Genomic DNA, 24291 nt, shown 5'->3' on the forward strand with positions numbered 1-24291 from the left:
TCCCTAATTTGGGATAATTATGTCCCAAATTAAAAATTATATAATCCCACATATTATGTGCATTGTGTTTAGTCATACTATATAAAGAAATTGTAATTAATGTCTTCACCAAGCCCCTGCAGTTTATATCCGTGTGCCTTATAAAATGTTATCATTGCATGGATTTTATAACATTCAAAGTTTGAGAAGCATTGTTCTAGAGGATTGTAGAATGATTTTCTCCTGCATGAGAATCTGACCTTTGGCTAACCCCACAGCTCTGTGCCCCTGACAACCTAAAAAGAGTAAAATGTTGATTGTTTATAGGCAACATTGCTTATGATAAAAATGACATCGATTAGTAAATTATAGCTGCATTGGGAGGAACTAAGAAAGAATTATAAATACCTTATGGGGAGTCATAACTTTTGACTTCCCATAATTCAGATTATTTTTTTTTTCTGAGCATGTGCCCTGGAGGAACGCTGAAATCTGTGCTTATGGGGTTATTGCAAGAGATGTTGGCTCCTGTGAGTAATAAGGCTTTTAGGCCAGAGTGGCTTTCATATCCACTCAATGTGGATCTCATCTTTTTGCATCTGAGTTGACACCTAGGGAGAAGATAGCTCCCAGGTGGCTATTAGACTGCTGCAAGGACTCCAATGGGGAAGTAACGTCTGATGCTGCCCTGATGGCAATAAGTGGTTCCTGTCCCAGATTTTTCTGAGTAGATGAATGCCAAAAAGAAGTATATGACAGTCTTGTGAGTTTTAACATTTAGTTGGATCTAAGAAGACCCCTGGTGAGGCATATTAAAGTATTTCTTTTTCAGGCTAGTATAAAAGGACCCACTGTTGATATTAGATAATTCTCTCCCTAGTAGATGATAGATGTTTTTCATATCTATGTAACCCTTCACCTCACCGTTATTTCAATTATATAAATTAACATTTTGCTGTTTTTTGTTTTGGCCTTTGAAATACAAACTTACGTTGGTAAGGAACTGTGGATGCTTTTATAAGGCATAGTGGGGTACTAAGTCTTTACGATGTTAATGGGTGAGTACTGCCGCATGATAGTATTAACACCAACTATAGTGTATGCCAAATCTTGTTCTAAATGTTTTATATGTATTAGCTCATTTAATCTCTACAGCAACTCTTAAGGTAGGTGGGATTGATATACCCATTTTACAAATGATGAAAATCACAGAGTTAAGTTCATGTAGCTAGTGAGTCATGGAGCTGAGATTCAGATTATTTGGATTTTAGAACCCAAGTCCTCATGCACGCCACTTAATATACTCATCCTCATAATGACAACTACTCCTGCATTTGTGTAACACACACTGTGTTAGGCATTGTGCCAAGTGCTTTCAGTACATTAGTCTTCTTTCTTCCTCATAAACATCCTATTAGAATGGCATTATCTATAGTGGAAAGATAAGAAAATTGAGGTATAGATTAACGACCTTTCTATTTGATATTGTTTTGTGATTTGAAGGTAGGAAATTCAGAGTAATGTCTGATGCTCCCATCCTTCAATTCTATGATTTCATTCTCTGTCCAATGTCAAGTTTAAAGCTATTAAAATATAACAGATAGTTCAGATTGTATGGCAGAGCCTTCCCCAAAATCTGAGCATCTTTTGGGTCCACAGAATGCCTAAAACAGGACACCATGTCTCCTATATCTCAGTGTTTCCCAGTGTGTCTTTCCAAGTACATTAGACGTAAATGATTCTAATTGATAGGTGGTTAACAGATGTGCTCTGTGATCATGTAAACTTGAGAAACTTTGTTAAGTCAGTAGTTAGGATTAGGATTCTGATTAGAATCTTTGAAACACAGGTACATGACTTGAGATATTAGAACTATATCAACTTCTACTCTAAGCTCAAGACATGTTCCTTCTAAACAACTAGTTTTGTTCTCTGGTTGTTTTTAAACTTGTTAAAAGTACTTTTTAGGCAGCTTTTAAAATTTCACACTAGAGCTATTTTATCCTTTAAATTATGTTACTATTTAGTGGCCAAGAACAGAAAACACAGATGCCAGCTTAAAACCTTCTGAAGTAGAGGCATTCTAGTTTATGTGTGAAATTCTAATTATTTTTTAAAAACTTTAGAATGAGGTATATATATTATGTAATAAGGAACAGATCATTTTGAAGCCATATTATCAAAAAAACCTCACCAGGTTGTCTAACACAATGGCAGTTTTCTTAGGCTAATCTATGAAGACATTTAAATCTTTTAAGTCAAATTTGAGTCAGCAAGTGGAAACACTTTGGATTTTCATTTGGAATAAGCAAAAACCCTCCTTCTGGTTAATCAAACCAGAAATAAAACAAGCATTTCTCTTCCCTGGTTTACATTAGATCTATTTTTTTCCCAATACTAGTAAAAGCCAAGCATTGGTTAGATCTAGACTCCAGATTGTCTCCCTACCCTTCCTTCAAACACATGCACACACAAACACACATGCACACACAAACATACATGCACACACATCCTGGCACTGCTCTGGAGCTATGGTGATTTAGTGAATGATGGTTTCATTTCATACAAAAATCTGAAGAACCTAGAGCAATAGCTCTTAGCCTTAGCTGCTCAATAGAATCACCCAGGCTCTACTTCCAGTTACTTATGATTTATCTGATCAGTCTGTGGTGGAGCCTGAGCAACAGCTTTTCTTTAAAACTTGCCAGTTGATTCTAAGATTCAATCACAGTTATGCCTCATGGACCTAGAGCACCTTTTCTCAAGCCTTCAAAGACTTGCTAAAACACAGATAGTTAAACCCCTAGATGATTTAACAGGCCTAGGGTGGAGCCTGAGAATGTGCAATTCCCACATAGTGCTCATGCTGCTCTTCCAAGGACCATACATTGAGAAACATTGACCCTAAAGCATTCTCCTAGTGATGAAACTTGGAAGTTTCCTCTTAGTTTTGCTTTTGTTTAATTTTCCAGGTAGAAAGGAGTTCTTTACCAGATATTTTGCCATCTTTGGTTAATCAAACCAGAAATAAAGCAAGCATTTCTCTTCCCCTGGCTAGGTTAGACCTAGTCTCACATTGAGTCATGGCAAGGACCATCATCAAACAGATTGAAGTTGATAAATGCAGAACTCAGGAAGTGGCCTGTTTCTTCCCAGGCACTTGCTTGCTTACCTTTATTCAATGAATACACCCAAATCATAATACTTAAAACCATGTAATAATGAAAATAGACAACTTAGAGTTGTATAGGGCCACAGGAGCTTATCTAATTCAGCCTTAAAGCAGGTAAGGAATAACTCTCTTTCTTGTAGAAATCAGAAATTTGAAAGAAGCAGGAGGTAACAGGGAACAAAGACAGATGTATGCATTCAAGCATGGCCTAAGATGAATATGATGAAGAAATCAGCCTAACTAAAGAGGATGATTTGTGTGGACAGAGAAGGAACTAATGTGAAACAGGAAGAGAGTGCCACAAATACCTGGGAGAATAACTTGGATTTAATGACAGGAGCAATAAGAGGCTATTCAAGGTTCTTGAGCACAACAGTCACATGAGGCAAACCATGTTTCTGCAATATTAGTCTGGTAGATTGGTTTAAGGATGAGTAGAAGCATTTCCAATCACTGCAGTGTATAACAGATGGAACTGCTATTTGAAATAACATCACATTGAGGTTTTATTGTTTTGGAAGTCAATGAATTGATTTCAGGAGGAGAAAAAATTTTTTAAACCCCAGAGGGGTTCTAAGCCCCAAAGTAGGTTCACTTTGAGTTATATCTGAAATGAATAATAATAATAGGACAATGATTGACCTACACCACAAGGGCCCCAAAATTCTCTAAGTTCGTATGGAATCTCAAATGAAACACACATACTTTTAGAAATTAATAGAAGTCTTGAAGTCTAAGTTTCATTTAAGATGGATACAGACAGGTTCTACTGTAAAATAATTTGACAAGGGACCCTTTGATCTTCGCTGAACAGCAAAAAAGCAGTACATATATTTTTTCCAATTATGAGATAGTAGAGCATAGTTAAATATAATTTTATTTGAGATGTCCATTTCAATCTAATTAGTTAACTATCCAAGGATCTCTAGTTAACTAGATCCTAAAGTCATCTTCTTTATCTGAAAAGTAGGAATTTTATAACATAACACTTGAATTTTTAAAAAGTTTTCTTTTTGTTTCTTAAAGGAAGCCTACTTTTTCTGATTATCTCCTCAAAGAAAGGTCTTAGTGGAACAAACATCCAAAACCACTCTCTAGGAGGCAACTGAAGTTTGATCCTGAGTGCTAAGAAATGCTGAGGGGGCAGTCATCATCATAGGAGTTGTGGTTCAACTCCTGAAATGGATAAACACTTTAGGCAGAGCATGTAGGGCAAAACACGCCAGTCCAAGGAGTAGATCTGGGAGATGACCTCTCAGTAATGAACTGGAAAGTCTAAGAATAAGATCACAGAGAAATGTGCATACACTCTCTTTTATGCAAATCTTTTCCTGACCCTGTGGCCCCTTCTACCTACCGAATGGATTGGGCTTGAAGGAAGTCCCTGTTGATCTTTGGAAAAATAATTCCATTAGAGTAGCAGGAAACAAAACTGTTTTTCAGGAACTCTAAGAAGGAATGGATAAGGTGGATGTGGCCATTGACACACACCATTATAAAGGAAACTTAAAAGAAGAAGAAAAGTGTGGGATTTTAGTTAAGTAGGTGGAAGGGTCAAGAAAAGATTTTCTATATGCTAAAGGGACATTCTGCACACTTTTAGATGTGGAGGAAAAGAAACAAAAAGACTAGGGAGAGTTAGAGAAAAGCGAGGTGAAACCTCTCCATCTCCATTTGGAGGAAAGCGTGAGAGAAACAATCAGGGGGAAAAAACATGGTATGTTGAACTTCAAGTGAAGATATGAGAGGGAGCTTGCCTTGTCTTCACATTTTTTTTGGTTATTTGTTTTGAAATAAAGTTTGGTGGTTCACAAACATTATTGTGTATTGCAGTTACCCGGGCATCTCCCTATCCTTGAGTCCTGGAATACATAAAGATTCTGATTCTGCATTGGACTCAGAAATCTGGATTCTTTTTTTTTTTTTTTTTTTTATTATACTTTAAGTTCTAGGGTACATGTGCATAACGTGCAGGTTTGTTACATATGTATACTTGTGCCATGTTGCTGTGCTGCACCCATCAACTCGTCAGCACCCATAATCTCGTCATTTACATCAGGTATAACTCCCAATGCAATCCCTCCCCTCTCCCCCCTCCCCATGATAGGCCCCGGTGTGTGATATTCCCCTCCCCGAGTCCAAGTGATCTCATTGTTCAGTTCCCACCTATGAGTGAGAACATGCGGTGTTTGGTTTTCTGTTCTTGTGATAGTTTGCTAAGAATGATGGTTTCCAGCTGCATCCATGTCCCTACAAAGGACACAAACTCATCCTTTTTTATGGCTGCATAGTATTCCATGGTGTATATGTGCCACATTTTCTTAATCCAGTCTGTCACTGATGGACATTTGGGTTGATTCCAAGTCTTTGCTATTGTGAATAGTGCTGCAATGAACATACGTGTGCATGTGTCTTTATAGCAGCATGATTTATAATCCTTTGGGTATATACCCAGTAATGGGATGGCTGGGTCATATGGTACATCTAGTTCTAGATCCTTGAGGAATCGCCATACTGTTTTCCATAATGGTTGAACTAGTTTACAATCCCACCAACAGTGTAAAAGTGTTCCTATTTCTCCACATCCTCTCCAGCACCTGTTGTTTCCTGACTTTTTAATGATCGCCATTCTAACTGGTGTGAGATGGTATCTCATTGTGGTTTTGATTTGCATTTCTCTGATGGCCAGTGATGATGAGCATTTTTTCATGTGTTTGTTGGCTGTATGAATGTCTTCTTTTGAGAAATGTCTATTCATATCCTTTGCCCACTTTTTGATGGGGTTGTTTGTTTTTTTCTTGTAAATTTGTTTGAGTTCTTTGTAGGTTCTGGATATTAGCCCTTTGTCAGATGAGTAGATTGCAAAAATTTTCTCCCATTCTGTAGGTTGCCTGTTCACTCTGATGGTAGTTTCTTTTGCTGTGCAGAAGCTCTTTAGTTTAGTGAGATCCCATTTGTCAATTTTGGCTTTTGCTGCTGTTGCTTTTGGTGTTTTAGACATGAAGTCTTTGCCCATGCCTATGTCCTGAATGGTACTACCTAGGTTTTCCTCTAGGGTTTTTATGGTATTAGGTCTAACATTTAAGTCTCTAATCCATCTTGAATTAATTCTCATATAAGGAGTAAGGAAAGATTCCAGTTTCAGCTTTCTACTTATGGCTAGCCAATTTTCCCAGCACCATTTATTAAATAGGGAACCCTTTCCCCATTTCTTGTTTCTCTCAGGTTTGTCAAAGATCAGATGGCTGTAGATGTGTGGTATTATTTCTGAGGACTCTGTTCTGTTCCATTGGTCTATATCTCTGTTTTGGTACCAGTATCATGCTGTTTTGGTTACTGTAGCCTTGTAGTATAGTTTGAAGTCAGGTAGCGTGATGCCTCCAGCTTTGTTCTTTTGACTTAGGATTGTCTTGGAGATGTGGGCTCTTTTTTGGTTCCATATGAACTTTAAAGCAGTTTTTTCCAATTCTGTGAAGAAACTCATTGGTAGCTTGATGGGGATGGCATTGAATCTATAAATAACCTTGGGCAGTATGGCCATTTTCACAATATTGACTCTTCCTATCCATGAGCATGGTATGTTCTTCCATTTGTTTGTGTCCTCTTTTATTTCACTGAGCAGTGGTTTGTAGTTCTCCTTGAAGAGGTTCTTTACATCCCTTGTAAGTTGGATTCCTAGATATTTTATTCTCTTTGAAGCGATTGTGAATGCAAGTTCATTCATGATTTGGCTCTCTGTTTCTCTGTTACTGGTGTATAAGAATGCTTGTGATTTTTGCACATTAATTTTGTATCCTGAGACTTTGCTGAACTTGCTCATCAGCTTAAGGAGATTTGGGGCTGAGACAATGGGGTTTTCTAAATATACAATCATGTCATCTGCAAACAGGGACAATTTGACTTCTTCTTTTCCTAACTGAATACCCTTGATTTCTTTCTCTTGCCTGATTGCCCTAGCCAGAACTTCCAACACTATGTTGAATAGGAGTGGTGAGAGAGGGCATCCCTGTCTTGTGCCAGTTTTCAAAGGGAATTTTTCCAGTTTTTGCCCATTCAGTGTGATATTGGCTGTGGGTTTGTCATAAATAGCTCTTATTATTTTGAGGTACATTCCATCAATACCGAATTTATTGAGCGTTTTTAGCATGAAGGGCTGTTGAATTTTGTCAAAAGCCTTTTCTGCATCTATTGAGATAATCATGTGGTTCTTGTCTTTGGTTCTGTTTATATGCTGGATTATGTTTTTTGATTTGCATAAGTTGAACCAGCCTTGCATCCCAGGGATGAATCCCACTTGATCATGGTGGATAAGCTTTTTGATGTGCTGCTGAATCTGGTTTGCTAGTATTTTATTGAGGATTTTTGCATCGATGTTCATCAGGGATATTGGTCTAAAATTCTCTTTTTTTGTTGTGTCTCTGCCAGGCTTTGGTATCAGGATGATGTTGGCCTCATAAAATGAGTTAGGGAGGATTCCCTCTTTTTCTATTGATTGGAATAGTTTCAGAAGGAATGGTACCAGCTCCTCCTTGTACCTCTGGTAGAATTCAGCTGTGAATCCATCTGGTCCTGGACTTTTTTTGGTTGGTAGGCTATTAATTATTGCCTCAATTTAGAGCCTGCTATTGGTCTATTCAGGGATTCAGCTTCTTCCTGGTTTAGTCTTGGAAGAGTGTAAGTGTCCAGGAAATTATCCATTTCTTCTAGATTTTCTAGTTTATTTGCGTAGAGGTGTTTATAGTGTTCTCTGATGGTAGTTTGTATTTCTGTGGGGTCGGTGGTGATATCCCCTCTATCATTTTTTATTGCGTCTATTTGATTCTTCTCTCTTTTCTTCTTTATTAGTCTTGCTAGCGGTCTATCAATTTTGTTGATCTTTTCAAAAAACCAACTCCTGGATTCATTGATTTTTTGGAGGGTTTATTGTGTCTCTATCTCCTTCAGTTCTGCTCTGATCTTAGTTATTTCTTGCCTTCTGCTAGCTTTTGAATGTGTTTCCTCTTGCTTCTCTAGTTCTTTTAATTGTGATGTTAGAGTGTCAAGTTTAGATCTTTCCTGCTTTCTCTTGTGGGCATTTAGTGCTATAAATTTCCCTCTACACACTGCTTTAAATGTGTCCCAGAGATTCTGGTATGTTGTGTCTTTGTTCTCATTGGTTTCAAAGAACATCTTTATTTCTACCTTCATTTCGTTATGTACCCAGTAGTCATTCAGGAGCAGGTTGTTCAGTTTCCATGTAGTTGAGCGGTTTTGATTGAGTTTCTTAGTCCTGAGTTGTAGTTTGATTGCACTGTGGTCTGAGAGACAGTTTGTTATAATTTCGGTTCTTGTACATTTGCTGAGGAGTGCTTTACTTCCAATTATGTGGTCAATTTTGGAATAAGTGTGATGTGGTGCTGAGAAGAATGTATATTCTGTTTTTTTGGGGTGGAGAGTTCTATAGATGTCTATTAGGTCTGCTTGCTGCAGAGATGAGTTCAATTCCTAGATATCCTTGTTAACTTTCTGTCTCATTGATCTGTCTAATATTGACAGTGGAGTGTTGAAGTCTCCCATTATTATTGTATGGGAGTCTAAGTCTCTTTGTAAGTCTCTAAGGACTTGCTTTATGAATCTGGGTGCTCCTGTATTGGGTGCATATATATTTAGGATAGTTAGCTCTTCCTGTTGAATTGATACCTTTACCATAATGTAATGGCCTTCTTTGTCTCTTTTGATCTTTGATGGTTTAAAGTCTGTTTTATCAGAGACTAGTATTGCAACCCCTGCTTTTTTTTGTCTCCATTTGCTTGGTAGATCTTCCTCCATCCCTTTATTTTGAGCCTATGTATGTCTCTGCGTGTGAGATGGGTCTCCTGAATACAGCAGACTGATGGGTCTTGACTCTTTATCCAGTTTGCCAGTCTGTGTCTTTTCATTGGAGCATTTAGTCCATTTACATTTAAGGTTAAGATTGTTATGTGTGAACTTGATCCTGCCATTATGATATTAACTGGTTATTTTGCTCATTAGTTGATGCAGTTTCTTCCTAGCCTCGATGGTCTTTACATTTTGGCATGTTTTTGCAATGGCTGGTACCGGTTGTTCCTTTCCATGTTTAGTGCTTCCTTCCGGGTCTCTTGTAAGGCAGGCCTGGTGGTGACAAAATCTCTCAGCATTTGCTTATCTGTAAAGGATTTTATTTCTCTTTCACTTATGAAACTTAGTTTGGCTGGATATGAAATTCTGGGTTGAAAATTCTTTTCTTTAAGAATGTTGAATATTGGCCCCCACTCTCTTCTGGCTTGGAGAGTTTCTGCCGAGAGATCTGCTGTTAGTCTGATGGGCTTCCCTTTGTGGGTACCCTGACCTTTCTCTCTGGCTGCCCTTAAGATTTTTTCCTTCATTTCAACTTTGGTGAATCTGGCAATTATGTGTCTTAGAGTTGCTCTTCTCGAGGAGTATCTTTGTGGCGTTCTCTGTATTTCCTGGATTTGAATGTTGGCCTGCCCTACTAGGTTGGGGAAGTTCTCCTGGATGATATCCTGAAGAGTGTTTTCCAATTTGGTTCCATTTTCCCCCTCACTTTCAGGCACCCCAATCAGACGTAGATTTGGTCTTTTTACATAATCCCATACTTCTTGCAGGCTTTGTTCATTTCTTTTTCTTCTTTTTTCTTTTGGTTTCTCTTCTCGCTTCATTTCATTCATTTGATCCTCAATCGCTGATACTCTCTCTTCCAGTTGATCGAGTCGGTTACTGAAGCTTGTGCATTTGTCACGTATTTCTCGTGTCATGGTTTTCATCTCTTTCATTTCGTTTATGACCTTCTCTGCATTAATTACTCTAGCCGTCAATTCTTCCACTTTTTTTTCAAGATTTTTAGTTTCTTTGCGCTGGGTACGTAATTCCTCCTTTAGCTCTGAGAAATTTGATGGACTGAAGCCTTCTTCTCTCATCTCGTCAAAGTCATTCTCCGTCCAGCTTTGATCCATTGCTGGCGATGAGCTGCGCTCCTGTGCCGGGGGAGATGCGCTCTTATTTTTTGAATTTCCAGCTTTTCTGCCCTGCTTTTTCCCCATCTTTGTGGTTTTATCTGCCTCTGGTCTTTGATGATGGTGACGTACTGATGGGGTTTTGGTGTAGGTGTCCTTCCTGTTTGATAGTTTTCCTTCTAACAGTCAGGACCCTCAGCTGTAGGTCTGTTGGAGATTGCTTGAGGTCCACTCCAGACCCTGTTTGCCTGGGTGTCAGCAGCAGAGGCTGCAGAAGATAGAATATTGCTGAACAGTGAGTGTACCTGTCTGATTCTTGCTTTGGAAGCTTCCTCTCAGGGGGGTACTCCACCCTGTGAGGTGTGGGGTGTCAGACTGCCCCTAGTGGGAGATGTCTCCCAGTTATGCTACTCAGGGGTTAGGGACCCACTTGAGCACGCAGTCTGTCCCTTCTCAGATCTCAACCTCCGTGTTGGGAGATCCACTGCTCTCTTCAAAGCTGTCAGACAGAGTCGTTTGTGTCTGCAGAGGTTTCTGCTGCGTTTGTTATTGCTTACTGTGCCCTGTCCCCAGAGGTGGAGTCTACCCAGTAATCTGGATTCTTAATAAGCTCCCCAGATGATTTTGATGATGATGATCCAACCTTTGAAAGGGTTCTCGTGTGTTCAGTTTTCAATGAACAGTAGAGATGTGTAAAGAAGGAAAAGACTTGGGGGCTTAAGAATGAAGTTCTGTGATAAGAAGAGAAATACAAATAAAAAGAATTTTTAAGTGGCACTGAGCGCCAAGTTAGAATTCAACATCATGGACCACAGCTACCATCTTCTAGAAGGGCCATCAGTAGCAGATAGATTGCACAGAGCAAGTTTTCCAGACATGCACCAGGGCTGTGGTCAGCAATTTATTCTTGTTTTTAAATTGCTTTGATGCCTGATGTTAATGAAACATCTGAAGTTGATTACAATTTCAGTGGCAAATTGAAGTTTTACATTTAGAGAGAATCACCCCAAGAATACCCTAATTGTATCTTTAGCTATTGACAATGAGAAAAGGAAAAACATGTAAAATGTATTCCATATTCCTCAGCAGCCCTGTGCAATACCTGGCATTTTTCCAGACATTTCTGAGGTGAGTTAATTAGAACACAGACAAAAAGTCAGATAGTGGAATCAGGTAAAAGCCGAGCAGGTTGAAGGTTTTCCGTGGCAGCCCTGAAGTTGGAGGGAGTATTCCTCTCCCACTTCGCACAGCACCATCAGCCCCCCATATCTCCTTGCACACTCACATGAACAGCTCTTGGTTTAGGTTTGCTTTCATTCTTGTGCCGTGTGCCATAATTTAAAAAATATTTTTGTTACTCAGTTTTATTAAAATGAAAATAGAAATTAAAAACTAAAAATGGTTTATACCAGTGGTTCTTAACTCTTTTATTAACAGACCCAAAACATAGAATTTTGTTCCAGTGTCTTAAAAACTGATCATACATATATACATGAATTTTCCGTAAAACAGTTTCAGGGATTTCGCAAATAACCTGACGGCTGTGTTAAAGGGCTGTGGCCCGGACATGGTGGCTCACGCCTGTAATCCCAACACTTTGGGAGTCTGAGGCAGGGACATCACTTGAGGTTAGCAGTTCGAGACCAGCCTGGTCAACATGGTGAAACCCTCTCTCTGAAAATACAAAAATTAGCCAGGCATGGTGGCGGGCACCCGTAATCCCACTTACTGCAGAAGCTGAGGCAGGAGAATCTCTTGAACCCGGGAGGAAGAGGTTGCAGTGAGCCGAGTTCACATGGCTGCATTCCATCCTGGGCAACAGAGTGAGACTCCATCTCAAAGATAATCATAATAATAGTAGTAGTAGAAATAAATGGAATGGGATGGGATGGGATGGGATGGGATGGAATAAAATAAAATATAAAATGACCGTGGACCCCAGGTTCAGAATGTAGAGCCAAGGACTGAAAGATGTGGAAGATAGCTGATTTTCACTGGAGTGTTCCTGTCTAATTTCTCTGCAGTACATGTAATTTTTGCGTAGTTTTAACACAGAAATAATTTAGGGCTTTGTTTTTGCCCTTAACCTTTATCTTGTTTTACTAAGCTCTCCTAACAGAAACATTTTAGAAAAATGTTGTTTTCCTAAATTCCTAAATATATTTTAATAAGATGCTATATCATATTTCACACTTGTTCTATTACTGAATATTTCTTGCATTCAATATTTCAGCATTATAACTAAACTTACAGAGAATATCGTTTTGCTGTAGCAAAAATTTTATTTTAAGCAATTTTAGAGAATCAGCCCTATTTTCATTGCTTCATTTCTTTCTCCTATCCTTTCTTCTGTTTTTACTTTGTTCTTGCTTCTTTTCTTTACTTGATCAGTTTTCTGTTACTCATACAGTTGAAAAATGTCCATGACAACAGTTGAAAGAGAAATATGATGAACTAAACAATTATCAATAATAAATATTTTGTTGGTGATAAATTGGGCATATAATATTGGTCTTGATTCTTATCTCACCTAATTAATATTTCCTTACTTTTACCTTTCTCATAATTCTGTCCTGACTTGATAGTGTAAAATTCTTTTATGCTATTAATATTGAATAGTTTCTGAAGAGTTAATAATATATAAAAATTTGGCTCCAGATAGTTTTAATGTAGAACTATTAAATTTTAATAATTTATAGTCAATTCATTTTAATGTAAAAATCATGTAACTGAAATCATCAAGCATATTGCCACAGTTGTGAAATCTTTATAATAAGCCCAACTTGTTTAACTCATTTTCTGGAGTAATATATTTAATCTGAAAGTAGTTGGTTAGAATTTTTTAACTTTAAATAATGTTTGCTTTCCAGAAATGTTTTATCTCTGTAGAATAAAAAAGTAATGCAATTGCTTCATTTTGTATTGAATACTTTATTTATTAGTCCCAATTTTTATTTGTTTATAGAGTTGTAAGTTATGAGAACATCAATAAAAATGACTACTATACTATTAGCCAAAGGGCAGTAACACACATTTATAATGAAGACATTGAATTTATAGAAATTGATCGATGGGAACAGGAATATCTATATCACAGAGAACTCACTAAGATTCCCATATTTTCACTGTTCCGGAAATGGAAGGCTTTTAGTGTGTGGAGGAAGAATGTCCGCTCCAAGAAAATCACCGGATGTCGAAAATCTCTACAAAAAAATTTGTTCATTGTTAATCCTGTATGTATTTATCATTCATATTTTAAAATAATTACTTACAAAAAAAGAAAGTGTGAATTTATTATAGCTGTTGGTATAGACTGTTCTTGAAATCAAATATTTTATATTCTGAAGAGAATTCCCAGTTTTCATCCTGTATTGTCATTTAGGAGTCTAGCAATCTAGGGGTGTTTCTACATTTTAACTAGGGTTGCAAAATGCAAAAATAGAAGAGAGTTGGACAGGTCCCTTTTGATTAGAAGTCACCTCAGAGTTTTTGGATTTGTGATCCCCTTTGTTATTGATTAGGAAAGTTATATGTCATTTTGAGCAGAGTAGGCTGGTAACCTCTATTACTTCCCCTCATGTTTGAGACACTCTAGACTTTATAGTTCAAAATAAGTCAGGGCCTTGTTTTCATGGGTCGGTACCTCCCAATATATCATATGTTTCCTTTACAATGGATTCATACCGTAGGAAAATTTTTAATATTTACTTTGGACAACGGGGCAATCATGAAAACAAAACTGTGAAAAAATGTGTGACCATATTTAAAATTTCTATCTATTGAATTTCAACTTGCATTAGAAGTTTCTTATTTGGCCCCTAGTAATAACCTGCAATCATCATTACCGTCACACTCAGAGTTCTGGTCCTCAGCTGTCTATTTCTGTGATAGTATCTCAAGTTTGGTTTTTACTAGTCATTTCCTTCACTTTGCATATAGTAATATGAAAGACTGTTATCAACATGCCTGTCACACAATAGGAAAACATTCAAGGTCTCTGGCTAACATAAACATTAGTACAAGACAAATATATAAGATGGACTATCTCAGGTCATCCATTCCATTGTGCATTCTGAATTGTGAAAAAATATTCCAGTCCTTCTTGACATGAAACTCAAATTTCATTAAGGATCCATCAGTCATTTGAAGTTCTTTTACCATCTTTCATCTTTTACCATGTCTTGAACACTACATATATCATACATGTGTTGCTAGGTATGTAAAATAGTTCATTCTTGATTTGTCTTCTATCAATCCTTGAGGCATGTTCTCTTATTGTGCTGAGAGTTTTCATTCTGTGTCCATCATTCATACCAGTGGTGTTTCAGCCTTTATAGTATCTTCTCTTAAATTTAGTCCCAGCAGACTAGAAAGCTCTCATCCTTTTAAGCAAGGATTGGCCTAAATAACAGAATCATTGCAGTCATTTAAGTATGTATTAAATGCTGTAATCACCCACACACTTACCACTAGTCTTATATATATAATTAGTTAACTAGGGCTGATTCCCCTAGAAAAGGTTGAAGGGAGACATACTGTCCTTGTTTTCTTTTTATGATTTTTTTTAAATAACCAATTTTGTTGGCACGTGTGCCTACATCATTTCCTTATAACAGTTTTGATATATAATTTACATACCATACAATTCACACATCGGAAGTACACAATTCTGTTATTTTTAGTATATTCACAGAATTGATCAACCATTACCACAGTCAATCTTAGAATATATGCATCGCTCCAAAGGAAACCTCATTACCCTTTAGTGGTCACTCTATTTCTTTCTGACCTTCCTGTCCCTTCCCCCAATTATAGGCAACCACTAATCTACTTTCTATCTCCATAGACTGGCCTGTTCTGTAGATTTCACATAAATGGAATCATACAATACACTTGGCTCTCAGTGTCTTGGGGGACTGCTTCCAGGACCACCCCAGCAAATACCAAAAATCCACGGATGCTCAAGTCCCTTATATAAAATGGCATAGTATTTGCATATAACCTACAAACATCCTCGTATATACTTTGTCATCTCTAAATTACGTTTAATACTTAATACAATGTATATACTATGTAAATTGTTATTATACTATATTGTTTAGAAAATAATGACCCAAAAAGTCTATTCATCTTTAATATGGACACAAGCATTGTATACCCTACTACATTTTTAATCTACAGTTGGTTGAATCCATGACTGTGGAACCCGAGGATACACAAGGACTGTATGTAGTCCTTTATGACTGACTTTTGTTTATTTAACATAATGTTTTCAAGGTTCTTCTTCTATGTTGTAGCATAGCATTTTTAAAAGTTGGCAAATTATATTGGATATACCTATTTTATTTGTCCATCTATTGATGGATATTTGGATTGTTTCCACTTTTTATCTATTATGAATAATGCTGCTATGAACATGCATGTACAAGTTTTTGTCTAGACATATGTTTTCATTTTTCTTTGGCACGTACGTAAGAGTGGAATTGCTGGGTCATTAGCAACTTTATGTTTAACCTTTTGAGAAAACATGGAGCAGTTTTCCAAAGCAACTTGTTACCCAATAACAATTTAATGTTAAATTTGACTTTCTTCTGTGTCCTAGCCTCTAAGTTAATAGATGGGCCTTTCCATTATCATTATAACTGGACATTGTAAAGTACTTAAGGTAATGCCCAGTTTTCTATTACTTGCCCTCAATTCCTTAAATCACTTGCCGTATTCCTTAAATAGCTGAAAGGCATGTATGTGTTTTCAAAATCAAAAGAAAGGAATTCAGACAAATTAAATCTGATAATTCAAGGAATACTTTTAGAAAAGAGTTATAGAAGTGATCTTTTAACGTATGTATTTTGTAATTGTAGCAAAAGTTCACACACAGAGGTGTTTATTATCCTTAATAACCATTCTTGCTTTTTGAATGTTTATACTTTTAAAGTACAGAATATTTTTACTAAATAATAAATTCCTATTTTCATTCAGCATTTGCGACCAGCTCTTCTTAAAATAAATGAATTGTGTTATTATTTGAGTTTTATGGGACTCTGTTATATTGAAAAGTGTCACACGTACACCCTGCAGGAATTTAAGGCCGCACAAGTCATACGGCTAGCAGAGGTAACAAATTTTGTCTATAAGAATCAAAGCTTTTTTCCCTATTTTTGATACTTCAGTATCACTAACTGTACATATTCAACAATATCTAGGTGACAGAACGCCTGGGAGAATTTCGAAATGAGGCAAAATATGTAGTCAGGAAGGCTTGTCGATTTGCTTTGCGTGCTGCAGGATTTGTTCCTGATGACTCTCCTTTTGGACCTGTTGAGGGTATGAAGGGGAAAGAACCTCAATATATCAGAAGTAATGGCTTTCTAAAATTTCAGCCCTTTTTAATTTTACTTTTCTTAAGTTTAAATAATGATTCTATGTTTGAATTGTTCCAAACATTTGATGGATGTTATAAATTTAATATATTTTGTGGAAGGGAGGGAAATAGAAAATACTGCATGTTTCTCCCATTACTCCTGTTTGTATATAGTATTTCTAAACTGCATACAGAATCTTGATTAATAAGCACTTTAGAGTGGACTCAGCATCTCTCTGCTTAAAGGTACGTCCAGTCTACTAGCACATACAATAGGTTTGTTAAAATTAAGGGACTGGATTGACCTTAGGATTGACTCGGTTGGCATGTACTATAAAGGATGACTAAATAATAGATAGAAAAGGAGGGTAAAGCTGTTCCTAGGAAAGAGGTAGCATAGTACGCAGATCAAATCCTGTTAATGAGAATGTCAGTAAACTGTCTACAATCTTGTTGAATTGAAATCCTTTGATGTAAACTTATTTTGGATAATTGGGCTGTTTTGCAGGTTTGAAATGCTTCATGTACCAAAATATTTTGTTGTTTTTGAATTTTATTTATCTTTTCTTTGAATCATATTGAAAGAGATGGAACTTTTATACAAGTACACTTGTTGTTGTGCCTTCTGTTATTCTTAGATTATCATAAAATGCAGAGCAGTATAAGTTTCATTAATACGCCATGGGAGTTGCCCACTTACGGAGACTCTGAGAAAATGACGTATACAGAACAGGCCAGCAAAAGGCATCATTGCATGAGGCTGACGTGGTAAGACTATTCTCATTTTTCAAGCAAAATTGTAGTATCCATCTTAAGCTTCATTAAACATTAAACCCCAGAAAGTGATGAGTATGTTAATTTGCATAATTGGAGTAATCATATCACTATGTATATCAAAGCATCATGTTGTATACCTTAAGTACACACAATAAAAAATTAAAATGAAAAGTGGAATCTTTTCTAGGACATAAGTAATGTCTCACTTGGAAAAAAAAATGGAACCCTTCACCACATTGTTCATGAATGGTGATGAGAAATTTGTGGGACATGGTAACCTGAATGCACGGCCCAAAAGACCCCCTCTTCAAACTGCCACCAACCAAAGCAGCTCTGGCACCGTGAGCTGGTAGACACAGAGCATGAGACCAAGACCAAGAGCTCCTCTTTGATCTCTCTGGCTTTGTTTCCCTCTGGCCCAGCCTGGGCATGGAGACTTGCAGTACAGCAGGCTGTGGCAGAGAGAAATCAGGCACACAGATTTATGGACCTCCTCAAGTGGGCCTGGAGGACTTGCTCCATCTTTTTGGTCACAAAAGAACTATAGGCAGCTGCATAAGTTCACAAAGGTGCACCCAATCCCTAAAATGGTATTTACCACTGGGAGCCAGAGAGAGAGATATCCCTCCTAGGACCTTACTAGGGGACTCTCATTAGCACTAGCTCTGACACCTGCTTACCCAACTGGATCTTGACCTTGACTGTTCCAGAATTTGGATTTCCCATCATTCTAAAACCTCATGTCTTTGGAACTATAAAATACTGATTATTGTTATTCAGTCCTCACAGACTTAATCCAACTTTTGCAGTTATGTAAAACATCTTAACTGTATCTCAGTTTATATATGAAAATATCTGTGTAGCAACAGAAATCAGTGAATCAGTCTCTGAGGCTACCATAGTGGGCCTAAAAGTATTAGAGTCCTTAGAGCTCCACTTGGGCAGAATAGAACTATTCTAAATGTCTTGCTGACTCAGTCTGCATTCTAAGTAAGCACTCAAGTAAGGAAACATAAAATTCAAACCTTTGGGTTAGCAATTGCCATCAACATTTATTCAATAGCAAAAATTTTACACTTTTACTATTAGAATGCAAGTTACAGATGTTGTATGCATTGATTTCTCCTTTAAAGCATCTTTTAAAAAAATTATGGCCCTTTTAGCTAGATAAACTAGATGCATTTTCCCTAACAGCTATATTACTCATTAAATATTCTATTGAAAAGTTAGAACATCTAACTGAATTAATGCTACATATTTGAATATATTTGTGTTTTAAAAGGAAAAATATCTAAGAACAACTCTTCTGGACAATACATATCTGATATTGCAGTATAATTAAATGGAAATTCAAGGAGAAATTATGATATTTTACATTTTAAATATTTGCTTTAGAGGCACTGTCAAAAATATGTAGTGAATATAAAAAACTGAAGTTGTATTTGTTTTTTTCTTTTCAAGCTTTATTCGTCTAAACGACTATCTAATTGAGAACACAATGCATGTCTTAACCGTAAATGCTGTTAATTCGCTTTTGAACCATCTCACTGACAAGCTAAAACGAACACCTTCAGCAGATGTCATTCAGAAATGGATTACTGAAGAGAAGCCTGAAGTCCCTGATAAAAAGGTATACTCACACAAAATTAAGAATATTTTATTGGTCAGCATTTATTGAGGAGCACAAACTATGCTCTATGAATTATGCTATTCTCGGTGCACTAAAAAAAGAGAGAAATGCATAGAGCAGCGGCCCCCAACATTTTGGACACCAGAGACCAGTTTCATGGAAGACAATTTTTTCTGCAGACTCTGGGGGATGATTTCGGGATGAAACTGTTCCACCTCAGATCCTCAGGCATTAGTTAGAGTCTCATAAGGAGCATGCAGCCTAGATCCCTCACATGCACAGTTCACAGTAGGGTTTGGGCTCCTACGAGAATCTAATGCCACCACTGATCTGAGGGGAGGCAGAGCTCAGGCAGTAACGCTCACCCTCTGCTCACCTCCTGCTGCGCATCCTGGACCTGTACCTGGTCCATGGCCCGGGGGTTGGGGACCCCGGGCATAGAGTATTTCATGTTATAATCAAAGTCTACAATACACATGAAATGGCAGACTGAAAATCAGCATATCAACAAGTATCTAATAATAGAGTAAAAATCCACCATACTGAGAGAAAGTTCGTGTCACAGGAACTTGCTAAAGCTTACTCATATGTTCATTGACATATTTCTTAAGTGCCTACTCTGTGCCAATTCCTGTGCTGGATGTTGAGTAGATAGTGGTGAAAAGCATAGATAGGATCTTTGTCCCCCAAAGCTTATAGTTCGTGGGGACATAAATGCTCCTTGTGGGCATAAACTGGCAGGGAGAAGCAGGAAAAGTGGTATAAATAAAAGAGATAAACAATAGTTTAGAGGTGAAAAGAAGCAAATTACTGTGCTTTGAGGGAATGGCCTTTTATGAGGATGTTGATCTTAAAGACACAGAGTACTTTGAGAAGTTTGGATGAAGTAGTACAAATTCGTGCATTCCAGCATAGCTAAAAGAAAGATCATATTATCTCATATTCAAATTTCCAGTAAGTTTTGCCCTAGCTCCATCCTTAGTACTAATAGCTTCCTTCCAGAATACCTACATGCTCACCTGATTTCATCAAGGTGAGCAAAACATGCTCATCTCATTTCATCTAACTTCCTACCCTCACAGCTTAAGTCTCCTGCTCCACAGAAACCTAATTATACAAGACCTGATGCTCTCAGCCTTAGTTTCCCTTTCTTCCAAAAGTTAAATCATAGTCATGTACTCCTTTTCATAGCTTTCTCTCCTCCCCTATTCTGAATTTCTCCTTTTTATAAATAGTATCAAAATTTTAAAAGTCACATTTATTTTTCTATTCTAAAAGTAATTTATGCTAAGTGACAAAATTAGGAAAACACAGAAATATACAAAGAAAAGCACCTTTACTACCCAAAGATAATTACTTCAAAGGGAAAAAAAGATATACTTTCCTTACTGCTTTATCCCTTGCTTCTTCCTCTTAGCAATACAGTATTATGAAATATTTCCTGTCAACATTTATTTTTCCACGTGATATTCTCACAGAGAAATATACTCTTGTAAATAATTTTCAATTATCACATTTCCACTATTTCAAATAATGCTGTTAAAGGGTATCCTTGTCTACACATTTTTCACACATTTCAGATTTTTCCCCTTAGAAAAAAATTCCTAGATGTGAAATTGAGTCAGAAATATGCACATTTTTAAGGCTTTTGATACATACACACTGACATATACTCTCCAGAAAGCTTTGTCAATTTACAGCAATGTTTAAGAATGAGCATTTAGGCTAGGCATGGTGGCTTACGTTTGTAATCCCAGCACTTTGGGAGGCCCAGGTGGGTGGATCACCTGAGGTCAGAAGTTCGAGACCAGCCTGGCCAGCATACTAAAACACCATCTCTACTAAAAATACAAAAATTAGCCGGGCGTGGTGGTGGGTGCCTATAATCCCAGCTACTCAGGAAGCTGAGGCAGGGGAATCACTTGAACCCAGGAGACGGAGGTTGCAGTGAGCTGAGATCGCTTCATTGCTCTCAATGAATTGCTCACTCTTGTTGCAACAAGAGTGAAACTCCGTCTCAAAAAAAAAAGAATAAGCATTTACCCATATGCGTACTAAATAATATTACCGTTCATTTTAATCTGCATCAGTAATATACAAAGTGGGATATCACTGCCTTCAAATGTTGTATTCTTGTAATTATGACCCCAGGGCAGGAATAAGGGCATGGGTCTAGGAATCAGAAATATCAGGGTTTGAATTCTGGTCTGCCGCCTACTAGCTAGTATGATCTGGATGAAGCATTCTACCTTCTCCGAATCCCATTTTCATCCTATGGGAACAAAAAGGGAACCTGTTTAAGAAGATTGGTGTGGGAATTACACAAATACCCAGCATTGTGCCTGGTGCACATAAACTCTCTGCAAATGTTGTTACTGAATAAACTATTTTAAGGAAGAGAAGAATAAGGAGGTGAATTCATCATTTCTATTTTGCTTTCAAGAATTCTCAGATTATGTCCTTTGCCCATTTTTCTACTTAAGTATATATGTATTTGAATATATTTCTATGTAAAGATTCATTAATATATTATTGGCATATAGTCCTATTAAGTATATCAACTATAGTTTTATTAAAATATTATCAACTTTTTATCTGCTATATACATTATTGATATGTCTTCCTAGTTTATTGTTTACCTTTCCATTTTGTTGGTAGTATTTTTACAAGGAGAAAAGGTTTAAATTGTTATGTAGCCTTTCAATATTTGCCTTTTTTCTTTCTGTTCTTTATTATTCTCTGAAACACTTTCCGCATGCCAAGATTATGAATTCAGCTAATTGTATAAACTTCAGTTTACATGTCCCTTGTTTTTTAATTTTGTTTTAGACCTTGATACTTGTGTCTTTATAACACTGTAAATATACTCATTTCAGGGGACCCTTGTGGTGGAAAAGCAAGAAGAAGATGAATCTCTCATCCCCATGTTTCTCACAGAACTAATGTTGACGGTCCAGTCACTTCTCTTTGAGCCTTCTCTGGAAGACTTTCTGGTGTGTGTTTTTCATGTATTACTCACATGCAAGCACCTTTTTGGAAAATGAAGCAGCTATTTTGCTGTCAATTGGTTGTCAGAATTGCAGTTGTCACTACTCCAAGATGGTCATGAGAAAGAGAGAAAGCATTGTTTTGTCACAGCATTATAGCTATATATAAACTATCTAAAAGTTTAGCACATTATCTTTAACTTGAGTCAGATTAGAGGCTTTGTAAGGTACAGGAAAACATTCTATACAAAATTTAAAAGCGACTATAGGGATCCCTTTAAGAACAACTCAAGAGATCACTCTGTTGTGAATACCTTTTCCTTTCTTTCCCTCCCTCCCTTCCTTCCTTCCTTCCTTCCTTCCTTCCTTCCTTCCTTCCTTCCTTCCTTCCTTTCTCTCTCTCTCTCTCTCTCTTTTTTGAAACAGGGACTCACTCTGTCACCCAGGCTGGAATGCAGTGATGTGATCTTAGCTCACTGCAGCCTCAACCTCCCAGGCCCAAGCAATCCTCCCACCTCAGCCTCCTGAGTAGCTGGGACTACAGGTGTATGCCACCAGGCCTGGCTATTTTTTTTTAGAGATGGGTCTTTGCCATGATGGCCAGGCAGGTCTTGAACTCCTGGGCTCAAGTGATCCGCTTGCTTCTGCCTGCCAAAGTGCTGGCATTGCAGGTGTGAACCACCATGCCCAGCCTGTAAATACCATTTTTGAAATCTTTTTAAAGGTATGCTGGATCCTAGAGAATTTTGTTGTCTTAGTTATCTATAGCAGTGTAACAAGTTACCACAAAGTTAGCAGTTGGAAACATCCTCCATGAATCATCTCAGTTTCTGTAAGTCAGGAGCTTCACTGGCTACTCAGATTATCCTCTATTTCAAGGTCTTGGTCTCCCTCAGACTGCTGGAAGAATTCAGCTCTAAGCAACTGTAAAGACTGAGATCCCCATTTCCTTAAGGGGTGTCAGCCAAGGACCACCCTACTTAGGTCCTAGAATCCATCTGTAGTTCCTTGCTATGTGGCCCACTCTTTCAGCAGCTTACAATATGGCTGTTCACTTCTTCAAGGCCAAATGGACCATTCTCTTAGGAAGGCCTCAATCCCTCTTTTAAGGGCTTTCACTTGATTCAGTCACATCTATCAAGGGTAATCACTTTTGACTAACTTGAAAACAACTGAGTTGGGCCCCTGCAATATCCCCCCCACCTTTGCCGCATCACATAACCTAATCATGGGACTGGCATCGCATTATATTCACAACTCTCACCCACACTCAAAACGAGGGGATTGAACAGCATGTGTATACAGGGGCAGGAATTTTGGGGGTCATCTTAGAATTCTGCCTCCTATATTTGCATAGGTGCATAGGTTAGTAAACCAGTCAAAGTCTGTACCTTCTGTTGTTAGCTGCTGTACTCTGATTCAAAAGCACTAGTAATCAAGATCTCTAGATTTTAGTCTTGGCTTTACAATTAATAAGCTATTTGACTTTGGGAAAACCACTTCTGTGGTTCAGTTTCTGCATTTATATGATGAGAAGGCATATGAGTTCTAGCGTTGCTTCCTCTTCCAGCAGTCTATGATTCTGTAATTTATGGGATAGGCAGTTTGAAGGCATTTACAATGACAAACAGACTACTGAGGTTCCTGTGATTGGAAGCTCGCTCAGGAGCTCCCATGCCAAGAGGCACTGGACTCTCATGTCCCCTCCTGGCCACAAGACTCATGTCCTTCACATGGGATGCAGGTGTCCTGGACTGCAGATGACAAAAGGAGGCTCTCTCACAAGCAGCTGGCTGTCTTTTACCCCCAAGGGGAGGGCCTCAAAAAACTGAATATGCTTCCCATTTCCTATTACAGGACCCTGTTTCCCACATGGGTATTTTTAACTTCTACATATGAAACATACATGGCCAAGCTTTGGGAATAATTAACATGCTTGTCCATCCATACCAAAATAAGATTTTATTTCATATAACCCAAAAATCAGACAATAGAAGTATAAATAGGACTATTATTCATAAATTTTCTATTTTTTCACTACAATTTTAGTCATTAGCCTTAATCATTCCCAATGATTCCAAACACACATACATACAGAGATTAAGCTAAAGGAAAATTATATACCTAAGTCATGATCTCTTACTTCGCTCTTGCTTAGGTTACCTATGGTTTCCTAACAATTGATTCAATATATACTTTTGAATTCTAATATTTCTTGCTGTGTGAGACAAACCTCCCATTGCATTTGATTCTGTTTACTGCTTCTGCTAATTGAAATAGACTCCTCCTTTGGTTTAATTGAAATAGACTTCTCCTTTGGTTTAATTGAAATGGACTCCTCCTTTGGTTTCTATTTCTGTAGCAACGTTTTTTCCTTCTCAGTCATCTTTCCAAGAGCCTCTTTTATATCT

The 24291-nt window shown here is 37.5% G+C and overlaps 1 protein-coding gene across 8 annotated transcripts in view; it reads left to right on the forward strand.

The window, feature by feature from the left end:
• The window catches only part of DNAH6 (dynein axonemal heavy chain 6), a 380528-nt gene that overhangs the window by 69863 nt on the left and 286374 nt on the right, over window positions 1–24291 (forward strand). For 7 of the 8 annotated variants that reach the window (XM_017947677.3, XM_017947678.3, XM_017947676.2 and 4 more), the window contains 6 exons: window positions 13091–13358; window positions 16105–16239; window positions 16329–16482; window positions 17125–17254; window positions 18725–18893; window positions 21770–21886. In XM_017947677.3, the coding sequence (XP_017803166.2) occupies window positions 13091–13358; window positions 16105–16239; window positions 16329–16482; window positions 17125–17254; window positions 18725–18893; window positions 21770–21886 (973 nt within the window). The remainder of the gene's footprint in view (window positions 1–13090; window positions 13359–16104; window positions 16240–16328; window positions 16483–17124; window positions 17255–18724; window positions 18894–21769; window positions 21887–24291) is intronic. The other variant, XM_017947680.2, reaches the window with a different exon arrangement.

This window comes from Papio anubis, chromosome 14 (assembly GCF_008728515.1).
Source record: "Papio anubis isolate 15944 chromosome 14, Panubis1.0, whole genome shotgun sequence".
In the NCBI taxonomy this organism is placed as follows: domain Eukaryota; kingdom Metazoa; phylum Chordata; class Mammalia; order Primates; family Cercopithecidae; genus Papio; species Papio anubis.